The 13,650-nt window shown below is 32.8% G+C and overlaps 1 protein-coding gene across 5 annotated transcripts in view; it reads right to left on the bottom strand.

The window, feature by feature from the left end:
* LOC114328206 (rho guanine nucleotide exchange factor 11) overlaps positions 1-13,650 on the bottom strand; it is a 767,005-nt gene that overhangs the window by 89,673 nt on the left and 663,682 nt on the right. For all 5 annotated transcript variants that reach the window (XM_028276988.2, XM_028276990.2, XM_028276989.2 and 2 more), the window contains one exon: positions 3,586-3,770. In XM_028276988.2, the coding sequence (XP_028132789.2) occupies positions 3,586-3,770 (185 nt within the window). The remainder of the gene's footprint in view (positions 1-3,585; positions 3,771-13,650) is intronic.

The raw sequence follows: 13,650 nt of genomic DNA, 5'->3' as shown, positions 1-13,650 counted from the left end.
TAGAATAGGACAAAATGTTACTACAACAGACCCATATAACTTTGAAAGGGTGGAGAGTTTTAAATACCTCCTGGAGCAACAATCACTGCAGATAACGATAACACGGTAGTGATTAAAGAGGGAATTCAGGCAGCAAACAAATGTATGTATAGCCTCCACAATACTATTAAATCTAAGAGCCTAATACGAGCATCAAAGATCAGAATAATATAAAACAGTGATCAGACCGGTGCTCACGTATAGGTGTGAGACGTGGACTCAGACCAAAGCAATTGAAAGAAAACTTACGATGTTTTGAGAGAAAAATCCTCAAAAGAATCATTGGACCCTATCACGACCCTAATAGCAACTAATACCGAATGAGAACAAATACTGAGGTCAAGCAGATGTATAGGGCGAGTGACATAGTCCAAGAAATTAAATCTCAGCGTCTAAGATCTGGCCATGTCCATAGACTCCCTAATAACCGCTTTGCCAAACTTATCTGGGAAGAAGCCTCCACAGGAAGAAGGCCCTTAGGACGCCCACGAATGCGATGGAGAACAATATATGGTCAGATTTAAGAACAATGGGGCTACCCACTGACCCAACTATCATGGACGACCGTTCGAGATGGAAGCGAGTTGTGCCGTCAGCCAAGACCCAACCCGGGTTGTAGTGCTACCAGAAGAAGAAGAAGGCTTATGTGGCCATTCCATTCTATTCTTCTGTTTCTTACCCAGTTATTAATGTTGTCCACCTTGCATATCCCTTGTAGACCAGGGCGCATCTGTAAAAATATTAGTACATTTGGACGTTGAGAGGTGACTCAAATTTTTTTGCAGAAATTGCTTGAAAATAAATCAAATAATATTATTTGAGTTATCCTCCCTCTCAAAAAGGTCCGGAACATTGTTTAAATAATCAAAATGTCAAAAAATTAAGGAAAAATTCGATTTTTTTCTTGGTTTTTTGATTATAACTTTAAAAGTATTCATTTTCGAGAAAAGTTGTACTGTCATAAAAGTTGCGTAATTAAATTTCCTACAATATAAAAATGGTTAGAAATTTAAGAAATAGTCACCCTTGTTGAAAAATAGCAATAATTGTGAAAAAAACATACAAAAACAAGTATTCGCATTTTACGTTTTTCAACCATTTATGCTATACGGAGGACCTCCATATTTCACCTTAAAAAATTTTATGATACAGTAAAACAATACTGTAAATTTCATTTAGATCGGTTCAATAGATTTTGCAAAATAAATTTTGCAATCCAGCTTTCGTAAAAAAAATTCATTTTTTCAAAATGTTACAGGACTGAAAATAAAGCAGATAGCAAGTTGAAAATTTTTTTGCATATATAAGTATACTTTACCTTTCATTTGCAATTTTGCAAAATTAAAATGGCTTGACACCACGCGTCAGGAATTTTTTAAAATAAACATTAATTATTGGTGCTACGCGCAGGACAGCGGATAGGTTGCTCTGATTGGGCATTCCAATGACCTTTGATAATGATTGATACATTTTAATTTTTATGACATTTCGATATAAATAAATAAATTTGTTTATTGCAAAATAAAAACACATACTCTATCCTTTGAAATAACACGTTTATTAGCAAAAACTTTCTTTGTTCATATATTTTAACTTAAATAATAAAAGTTTATTATTTTTAAACATATGCAATTGTTTAAACAATATTTCAACAAGAATAATAAAATTAGTTTGATTTTTGTGGAATTAAAAAATTAAAATACAACAAAATATAGAGTAAGAAAATAATATATTAGATAAAGATTGGAAGAAATTTTGGTGGAAATCAACCTGTGTGAATCGACCACCGCTGTCCTGCGCGTAGCACCAAAAATTATTGTTTATTTCAAAAATTTTCTGACGCCGTGGTAATTAATCGATTTTAATTTTGAAAATTGCAAATGAAAGGTACAGTACACTTCTATAAGCAAAAAAAAATTCAACTTGCTATCTGCTTTATTTTCAGTCCTGTAACATTTTGAAAAAAATAATTTTTTTTGCGAAAGCTGTATTTCAAAATTTATTTTTTGCAAAATCTGTTGAACCGATCTTAATGAAATTTACAGTATTGTTTTACTGTATAATAAAGTTTTTCTGAGTGAAATATGAAGGTCCTACGTGTAGCATAAATGGTTGAAAAACGTAAAATGCGAATACTTGTTTTTGTATGGTTTTTCCGCAATTATTGCTATTTTGCAACTAGGATGACTATTTTTTGAATTTTTAACCAATTCTATATTGTAGTAAATTGAATTACGCAACTTTTATGTCAGTACAACTTTTCTCGGAAATGAATACTTTTAAAGTTATAATCAAAAAACGAGGAAAAAAATCGAATTTTTCCTTCAATTCTTGACATTTTGATTATTTAAACAATGTTCCGGACCTTTTTGAGAGGGAGGATAACTCAAATATTATTATTTGATTTATTTTCAAGCAATTTCTGCAAAAAAATTTGAGTCACCTCTCAACGTCCATCTCAAAACAGATCCGCCCTGGACTATTGTACATCTGTACTTCTAGCTCTGTCCCATAGAGTCTTACCATCGATTTTTCAAAGGGTTTTCATCTCCGCTGTTTCTAGCATTATTTTTGTCTTCTCTATGTCAGGTCGTGTTTCTGCCGCGTATGTGTCATTATTGATCTGATGACCGTTTTGTAAATTCTGACTTTCAGTTCTTTGTCGATATTTTTATTTCTCTATATTGTTTCATCAAGGCAATCTGTGGCTCTATTTGCTCTATTCACTTGATTTTCTAATTCTGTTTTGAGCTTTCCGTAACTAGATAGTGTGATGCCCAGATATTTAAACTCCATCACTTGTTCTACTATCTGACCCTCCAGCTCTAATTTTTATCTTAGTAGATTTGCTGTTATAACCATGTGTTTCGTCTTTTTCGGGGAAATTAACATGTTAAATTTTCTAGCGGTTGTATTAAATTGGTGAAGCAAACGTTGTAAATCATCTTCACTTTGAGTAATTAGTATTGCGTCGTCTGCATAGCAGATTATTTAAGTTGTTTTTTCCCATTTGGTATCCATTTCTCTTTCTTACTTCTTTCATTATTTCATCCATGATCAGTTGAGCAACAGAGGACTCAGGGAATCCCCCTGGCTTATTCCATTACCAACTTTGATTGGTTAAGTTAGTTCTTCTTCTACTTTTAATTTTATTGTGTTGTTCTGGTAGATATTTTCCCTTTTTTCGTTTTTTAGTTCCCTTTTCTTTCTCCCTTTTTATTGGTCTCCCTTCGTATTCGTTTCGTTTCTGATTCGTTTATAGTGGTTGTATGTATGTTGTGTTTGTTTTATATTTGTTGGGATACTATTAATATGTATTATTACTGGCTTTATCATATTATTAAGATTAGAGGTACAGCGCAAATGGTGAAGTTTCGTTGCGCAGGTTTTAAAATGAGGCATTTAAGCAGGTGTGAGTTCTGATATTTCTTGACACTATTATTTTTATTTACTCAGTCTAAAACTTCAATGTTTCAAAAAATGGTCAACAAAAAGGACAGTAGAGATTCAATTATTATTTTAAATGATCCAACTGAAGATACTTACCATTTATCACATCATGTCTTTTTTTCTCATGTGGAGGAAGGTTTTTCAATTCTTCTTGATATCCTAAATTTTGCCACTGTTCAGATTCGGCATCAATATCACTGTCCGAATCCAAAGTTCCTCGTCTGGCGGAATCCTGAGTGACAGCATCCACGCTGTTACTTGGACTCTCCGAGAGGCGGCCACTAAACAAAAATTACATTTAAATGCGTGTAATTAATTGTCCATTACAGTTTCATTGGAAATAGTATATTGTACAACAAAAGAGAGAAAAGACATATTTCTCACGAGCGCAGAAGTTTGTTGGCACGAGCCTAGGTACGAGATGAGTGCCGCAAATCAAGCTAGGGAGAAATATGTCGTTTTCTCACGTGCTGTACACTGTAATTTTTCTATGGATGCGTTTTTGTCAAGAGTTCAAACTTCAAAATTAAATAATTTAGGTGCTTTTATGTAGATTATACGCCAAAATTGAAACAAAATACATATACATATTATACAAATATGTAGGTATTTAATATTCTTAATATTTATATTCTTTTATTTATTCAAAATTATAGTTACCAGTTATATTTGAACAGTTTTGAAAGCTAATTCCTGGTATACCCTATTCCACGAACATACGCCTGATTTGGATTACTTCGACAACGAATATTTTACTGTGCAAAATAAGAAGAACGAAAGTAAATTGCAAATTACATTGTTGTTTATTGGAACAATTATTAGCGCCATTTACTTTCGTACTTCTTATGTTGCACAGTAAAATATTCGTTGTCGAAGTAATCCAAAACAGGCGTATGTTCGTGGAATGGCCCATAAGTTATGATTTGACACATTTTATTTGACAAAAATATTTGTGTTTGTATTTGTGCATGTTACCATGGAAACCGCGATTCTACGTATGGAACCCCTGAGAAAAAATATTTCTCACTGCAATGGCCGACTTTTCTCACAACCTGAGAAATTGTTCGTTTTGAATGTATGTAAGTAATGAGAGAAGTTGCACATTGTATAGCATCCATAGAAAAAATATTTTAAATATTCAGAACAACTATTTTCTGATTTAAGAACCAAGTTTTCAGTCAAGCAAGCTAAAGTCGGTTCGCTAAACTCACGACACAATTGGCTAGTGATTTTAGTACGTAATTTTGCCAATTTGGTAAAATTGGCAAAAAAAATTACTAAATAGTTAATAATTACTAAATAGTTAGTCATTTTGCCCATTTTGGCAAAATTGCCAAAAACAAAAAAATTACCTACTAAAATCACTAGCCAGTTGTGTCTGAGTTTCTGCGAACCGACTATAATACATGTATGTTTTTGTATAATTTTATATAAAAATAATAAATTTGTATTATTAAGAAGTCTTAAATACACAATAAAATGTATTTAAATTTATAAAAAAAAGTATTTAGAATATACTTTATAATAGTATAATTTGTAGTATAATTTATAATATTACGGATATAAAAGACAGATATCGAGCACCGAGTTTTTATTAAATCTTGCCCAAATATACTTTCGCTCCTAGAGCATCTTGAGGGGAATTTGGTCAAAAAAGGAAGGTATCCTCGAATGTCATTAACATTTGTCTGAATGGTGGCAACTTTACATATAACAAATACTTTACTAGACGAAGGACAAACATATAAATTTGATTACCGGTACTTAGGTACTTCTACATTTTGAAGATGGAGGTACAAAATGTACCTCCTGTATTCCTCACCTTTCATTGCGTTGGTATTGGGATTGGGACGAACTCAGATATTAGCCAATCTTTCGGAATGAAAGAATAAAAATCATAAAATTGAGAAAGAAACAATATTAGAATATAATAAAAATTGTTTAACTAAGCCGCACGTACTGTGTTAAATCAAAAACACAGAATGCATATAAATTGTATATGATTTATTTATTTATTTATTTGCATGTAGTTATACAGTTATACTACTCTGTCTATTATTGATTTGACATATTTAATGACCGGAAATAACGCGATATATTTTCAACAATTGACCTTTTTCCAATATGCTTAGCAATGCACAATGTAAAGTTATTGTTTGCATGCTTTTAATAATTGTAGTAACAGCAAAGGAAAACTACAACTAATTAATTATTTATACTGAATAACCGACTTATAATCATATCAAAATACATCAATACCGTTATTTAATTATAGTAATTATATTGATTTATGAAAGCTTATAATAACGGAAAAATTATGTTCAGCGTTCTTTGTGAAAAGTACTAGTGGAAAACTCATACTAGCACGGAAGTATTGTACCAACAAGGAAAAATAAGTAGAAAACATCGATCAAAAATTAGAAAGAAAAATGTGCTTCTTAGACGACTTATCAGCGGTAAAAAACTGTAAAACCGTGGAATTTTGAGAATCAACACCGATTTTAAGATGATACAGTAGCGATCAACAGGTAGCAAAAACGCGTTCCAAGATTGCGGCTGTAATTTTGAATATTTTTTCGAGATATTTGGCACACGTATCCGTAATATAATAAAGAATGGCGGTACAGAGCCCAATTTGAAAAATATATTAATATGTGGAAATTACTCTGTAATTAAATACATATTAAAAAAACGAGCCTGTACCGCCATTAAGAAGAACAAAAAAATACACTTTCTTCAAATAAACTTTTTTATCCGATGCCTAATTTTGTGTCATTTTGGAACTACTAAAATTTTTTATTTCATTAGTATGTAGTTCCAAAATGACACAAAATCTAGGCATCGGATAAAAAAAGTTTATTTGAAGAAAGTGTATTTTTTTGTTCTTCTTAATGTTCTTCTTAATGAAGAAAAACAAAAAAATACACTTTCTTCAAATAAACTTTTTTATCCGATGTCTAGATTTTGTGTCATTTTGGAACTACTAAAATTTTCTATTTCATTAGTAGTTCCAAAATGACACAAAATCTAGGCATCGGATAAAAAAGTTTATTTGAAGAAAGTGTATTTTTTTGTTCTTCTTAATGGCGGTACAGGCTCGCTTTTTTAATATTGTATTTAATTACAGAGTAATTTCCACATATTAATATATTTTTCAAATTGGGCTCTGTACCGCCATTCTTTATTATATTACGAATACGTGTGCTAAATATCTCGAAAAAATATTCGAAATTACAGCCGCAATCTTGGAACGCGTTTTCGCTACCTGTTGATCGCTACTGTTTCCTCTTAATGAAAATTTGGGTTTAAGCTCTGTTGACCATTTTCTTCAAAATCTAGATTTCTTTACAATTTTTTTTGTGGCAAACGATTTTTATAAATGCCAATACTACTCATACGCACAACTAAAAAATATCAAAGCAAGATAGATACAGAGAAATACAATGAGAAGAGTTATACTAAATTTACAATCAAGATGCAGTAGAAATAAACACACCAAGACACGTTAAATGCTACTAGGAGCACTCCCGAATCATAATTTACAATGTATTGATGTGATCTTGATTACTGATATGAGATAATATTCTTATTTGTCATTTAATTTAATCAATGCATTAATAATAATTTAATTAATTAACCAGATCACATATCAATATGTTTTCAATCTCAGGGCGAATTATAAAATTAATTACTTACGTGGCTTCTCAGTATTTCTCAATGGTTCCTAATCGGGATAGGAAAGAAAAGAGTAAAATAATACACACATATGGGTTACAATTATAATCAAAATATTGTTTATTTTATTTAAATGGCAATCACTGCTTAATATGTGCTAGATCTTATTATTCTTAAACATAACATTTACAAATGGGAATCTTATTTCCTTTTGGTTTCCAATTGAAAGTTTTTATTAACATTTAACTATTAGGATTTATTAGCAACAATTCTATTCAAGTTTGATGAAGCTTTTCTGATATTATTGATTATGTTCTTCAATTTATAATGTGGTATTTAATACGAAAAACCCATACATTCATGTCCAAACAAATGAGACTGACCTTTTTCTGGTGAACTGAGAATGTACTCACACAAGACCCGTTTCCTGCTATCCTTGGCTGCGATCAAAACCTCGTCCTGGCTTTCAGTAATGTTCTCCTTTGAAGATTAGCTCGTATAGCTCTCGTTCCTGCTTCTGTCGTGATGCTGTGTTCTACCTTTTTCGAAACTGCAATCAGCTACCGGGACACTCTTGGCTCAAGGAGGTTCTTTACTCTCAACCTGGCCTACCTCTCGTTCCACGATAGATCTCCACACTCACGGAACTACACCGGCTTTCTCACTCTCCGTACACTACCGTTTACTACTCCTTCACTTCTCGACAGCTCAAAACATTCTGATCTATCTTTTTCATTCATTCCCCTACTTTCTAAATATCCCTTCCAGATTCACAAATCAACCTTCCACCACCAACTCTCATTCGCAGTATTCCTCAAAACCAATTGTTAATCTTTCTAAATATGCTTAATGGATTTCAAAAAAAATAGTTAATTCCCATTCTAAAATTACTTTCTACTATTTACAAAATTTAATGACCTATTATCTACTTCAAATGAGTCTTATTTAGCATCGGCTAATGATCGAACCTTCCGCGAACAACGATAATGACCTATTATCGATTCCAACTGAGTCTTATTTAGCATAGGCTAATGATCGAACCTTCCGCGAACAACGATAATGGTACGCGCCATTCACTTTGTTTATTCTAAGCGCATTTTCCCGAGTTTCGTTTAATCACTTCTTAAAATTAAATATAACAATTTGTTGTATACAGGTTGTTCTAAATTTATATGCCCGTGGTTGAGAAAATTGAAAATATTTTATATTAAATTGAATTCTGTTTATAATTATCAAAATTTAATTTTCATATCAAATAGAAATATAACAGTATATACATTGTAAATCCCAAATCATGATTTCCAAAGTTTATACATTGTAAATTATGAATCGGGAGTGCTCCTAGTAGCATTTAACGTGTCTTGGTTTGTTTATTTCTACTGCATCTTGATTGTAAATTTAGTATAACTCTTCTCATTGTATTTCTCTGTATCTATCTTGCTTTGATATTCTTTAGTTGTGCGTGTGGTGAGTAGTATTGGCATTTATAAAAATCGTTTGCCACAAAAAAAATTGTAAAGAAATCTAGTACATCTAGAAGGCTTTTTGTGACTGCTTCTTAAGTTCGTTTAAAGAGAAAATTATTATTTATGACAGCATTAACAAGGTTACAATTATTTTGTTGATATTTACAGATTTGACAGATAAATATGTGGTTTAAATATGCTATCGATTAGTGTCGGGCTAGTTTTTTCCCTGAAGATACACTTTTGAAGAAAAGCCGTCCGCCTAAGATAAGTTTGAGCCAATAGAATTGGCCATTATACATTTGGTCATATAAATGTTGGTCATTATACATTTTATGGTGTCCTCTATCTGTAGCTTTCAACTATTATGTTACACTCAGGTAGTCTCTGCAAATCATACAGTGCGCTGGAATAAGTTTTACCCTCCCTTATTAACTTATTTATTTTTAGCACATAATCAAAACGCTTGAACAAGTCGATTTTTAAAATAATCAGAGTATATTATAGCATCAATGTTTCGAACTTTACGCGATCCCTCTTCAGGTGACAGGCATATTTTTGATTTTTTTAAATGGAGAAGTACATCATAATTGTGACACCTCATTTAAAAGCTTTTGAAATACAGATTACAAAAATCTATAATACTTTAATCCTTTTTGAGAGCGTAGGCGCAAAATTTCGGTCGAATTATTTTTAAACGCATTTATTTTTTTCGAATCCTGAGAAAACTAATAAGTATTTTTGAAAAATTTAAACGCAGAATGAAAGATAGCATTATTACCGAGAGCAGAAAACCCCTTAGAATAAACGAAAAGTTTCTTTTGAAGGATATATTTGAATTAAAAATCAGACTAAATTTTCTCTTTTTTTCACCCTTGTGACTTATTAAAATAAACATAAAAGTGTTCAGGGACTTTCGACCATTATAATACTGTAATATTTCATTTTGCGTTTAAATTTTTCAAAAATACTTTTTAGTTTTCTCAGGATTCGAAAAAAATTAATGCATTTAAAAATAATTCGATCGAAATTTTGCGCCTACGCTCTCAAAAATGATTAAAGTAATATACATTTTTGTAATCAGTATTTCAAAAGCTTTTAAATGAGGCTTTACAAGATGTACTTTCCTATTAAAAAAAATCAAAGTTATGCCTGTCATCTGAAGAGAGTTCGCGTAAAGTTCGAAACATTGATGCTATAATATACTATGATTATTTTAAAAATCGACCTGTCCGAGCGTTTTGCTTATGTACTAAATATAAATAAGTTCATAAGGGGGTAACACTTATTCCAGTGCACTGTATAATATCAAATTGATCAACGTTTCGAATATTTAAGCTGCATTTTAATAAACGCTGAAGAGAACTATAGCACAACCACCCGGGCAGCGAGGCATATTTTTAAAAAGTACACTGGCTTACGCAACCTTTAAAAAAGAAAAAAAGCCGAATATTGTGAAAGTTTTTATATTGACCAGATGAAAGTGATTTTGCAATGAACAGATACTGTACGAATGTATTATTTATGTTTACAATATGGTTCAAGCAAAAAAATTGTAAATACAGTGCAGTATGTAGGTCGCCGACAAAGAATGGGTAATAATTATTAATATTTCCTTTTGATTTTCGTCTGAAATACACAGACGGTTACAATTATTATTTAGGTCGATAATGATGTAAACCGCTAATGAAAATGAGATCATAAAAGGCATTGTTGCAGAATCTTTCACATTATTAATAAAACTACAGCGAATGCTATAGACATAATTATGTGTGTATTACGTTAAAATAAAAACTTTTTGCTTTGTTTACATAAAAACTTGCTTAAATATTGTTGGATACTTTAAGCATCTATAGACCCAGGCCATTTTAGAACAGTATACACAGGAATAAATTGATTTTTAAACGACTTGCAACTTTTTGCATTGTGTTCAGGATGATTAGGAAAAAAAGTCTTTTTTTTTCATCTTTAAAGAGGGGGTCTGGAATCTTCAAAAGACACCTCAGTCCAGAACGCCGCCTGACTGACCTTAGTGCAGGATTCATTCTTCGTAGTACCAGCGATAGTTCCCGAGGTACTTTAAAACGCTCTCTCGTCGCCGAGGCTACGCCGAATGTCTACCTGCTAAACCAGACCCTCCTCTGTCATCCAGCGCTCCGAAAGCGGAATGCACTTTACCTTCATTTATCCACAGACTGTAAGCAAGGAGGCCCTTCATTTTCCCCGTTCCCCCTTTTTTTGGTCCCAAGATTGGGCTTCTTGTTGTTGTTGTTTTTTTTTTATTAGAGCCTCTTTCCCACAGTCTGTCTCATACAATATATCTCACCTATTCACCTCTCGTCAAAACTTATTCCCTCTGCCTTCTACTCACAATATATTTCCCTCTCACCCCTATCGTTGGTACAGCTGTTTTTCCTCCTCTTCTTTCTTCTTGATCACTACACGGATATAGTTGTGTATGCTAGTCCAACCAGTTTTATTTTCAATCATTCTCTCAATCATTTCTCGCACTGTCACAAAATTCACACCTGTCTCTCTTTCGATTCTATTTCTTTCTACTATCCATCTTTTGCACTCTAGCATCGTATGTGTAACAGTGTCCGGGTGTCTGCAGTATAGACATTCATCAGTGTCAGCCTTTCCAAACCTAGAGAGGTAGGCTCTAAGCCTAAGGCTACCTAGAGAGGTAGGAAAAAAGTCTACAATAGAAAAATGGGTGGAAATGCATAATTGCATTTTAAAGTGTATAAAATACATTCAAAATTGCATAAACATAACAAAGCATATTTTTGGGGTCATTGAACACGAATACATCAGAACCGACCTCCGAAGCATCTGGTGCTAAGTGTCGCTGCTAAGGCACGTGATCTTCTGGAGTTCCGAAGATTTTAGGACACCAGTTGCACCGGAGGTCGGTTCCAATGGCATATTCTTGTTCAGTGACCTCAAAAGCCTCCCGAATATTCTGTCTGCATCAATTTAGTGCCGAAACCCCTCCAAAGTCCAGATGATGTGCCTTAGCAGTCATTCTAGGCACCAGGTACTCGGGTGGTCGGTCCTGATGACGTATTCGTGTTCATCGACCCAAAAAACCTGAGTAACAACATGCTGGCCCCCTTTGCGGACGGATTTAATTATTCTTAAATATTTCCTGTTTGGTTTTAAATAACTAATGTAAATAACGACAAGAATAAAAAACCGCTAAACGCCGTAAAAATGAGTGGCGCATACAATATTCCAGCTACAAAAGATCTGATATGAAAATTACGTGGCGCGAAAATGTATTTTCATTTTGATGCAAAACAAAATTCTAGTTTTATTTTAAAAGATTTTTCCATAATATTTGCTAAATTTGAAGTAAACGCGCCACAAAAGAGTTTCAAAATTCAAACTGCATCAAATTTACTCTTTTGTGGCGCGTTTACTACAAATTTAGCAAATATTATGGAAAAATCTTTTAAAATAAAACTAGAATTTTGTTTTGCATCAAAATGAAAATACATTTTCGCGCCACGTAATTTTCATATCAGATCTTTTGTAGCTGGAATATTGTATGCGCCACTCATTTTTACGGCGTTTAGCGGTTTTTTATTCTTGTATCAGGAGTTTTTCAAGTTATATACAAATTAAATGTATGAAGTTGAATGCAATTTTTCTCGATTACACGTCAAGCTTTATAAATGGTCACCTTTGTCGCATTATCTCCCAAATGATCTAGTGACCATCGAATGTATACTAGATTTTTTTTCTAGTCGAAATAGAATAAATAAAAATATTGGGATGGCCGGTAAATGAACTCACGATTATCCGTTACAGATCAAATTTAGCGTCGTAACTACATAAACCATTTCGGGAATAATAGTTAATTGGATTAACCTAAACGGCTTAACCGATTTTGATCACTAAACATGAGTTTGAAACGTATTGACAAGTAGTATCTGATGCATCTGAGTTCAAGTATGAAAACTAAAGTTGTTACAGAAATTATTGAGCTTGAACTGTTTTTCCCCATAGGAAATAGATTTGATCATACTTATGAAGCGTATAACTTAAAATTTCTAATTTTCCCGGATATGAGGTAAACAACGTTAGATTAGCCTAGAGTCCTTCTACAAACGCTCAGTTATTGGCGCAATTCGTAGGTTGAAATTTTGAGTAATTGTCGAAAAACCAAAATTTTCAAAGTTTAGTTTTTCAATTTTTTGGCTATACTGAGCCGTGTGTACGTCTGAGCTTGATCGCTTAGGCAACGTTTGAAAACCTAACTCAACCCTATTGATGTGGTTTATTTGCGATTTTCCTGTCTCTCCTTGAACCTAAGATATATACGCCCAAAAAATTTGCCATTTTGTATCTACCTAGCCCTATAGCTGGCTTACGGGTAGTCAGAAGTCAAAAATTACACCGGTTCTGAATCGGCCCTCACACCCTCTTGAAACACAGAAAAAAAATTCAGATCGGTGTAACTTTTCCACATACATACATACATACATACATACATACATACATACATACATACATACATACATACATACATACATACATACATACATACATACATACATATGTACATATCCAGAAACATTTTCCCCTTTTTAAATAAAAATTGAGTTCTAATTCTGAGCTGGCTAACTTTTAAACGGTATAACCGATTTTCAAAATTAAACATGCGTTGGAAAGGTCATGATCTATGCTATCAGAAGCCGCAAAGGCCGAACTTAAGTTTTTGAAATTTTTGGGAGTTTTGGGGACGAGAACGAAAAACAGACCCTAAATAGGAAAAGCCGTAAAATCCACAGCCTTGGACCAAAATGAAGAAGTAATATATGGATCTAGGAGTCTTTTCCTAAACTTTAAGATGGGATTTGGCTCAATTTTCAATTCAGTCAGGTTTAGAAAATCGAAAATTTCGTGTATATAATATATAGTGTCGCATGTAGGGGTTGTGCGCCACTGGCGAGAACTGTCGTTCTCTGGTAATTTTCAAAATTAGATGTGCGTTGGAAAGGTAATGATCAGT

The sequence above is a fragment of the Diabrotica virgifera genome, chromosome 1, assembly GCF_917563875.1.
Source record: "Diabrotica virgifera virgifera chromosome 1, PGI_DIABVI_V3a".
Classification (NCBI taxonomy): Eukaryota; Metazoa; Arthropoda; class Insecta; order Coleoptera; family Chrysomelidae; genus Diabrotica; species Diabrotica virgifera.
This window is presented reverse-complemented; position numbering and strand designations above follow the sequence as displayed.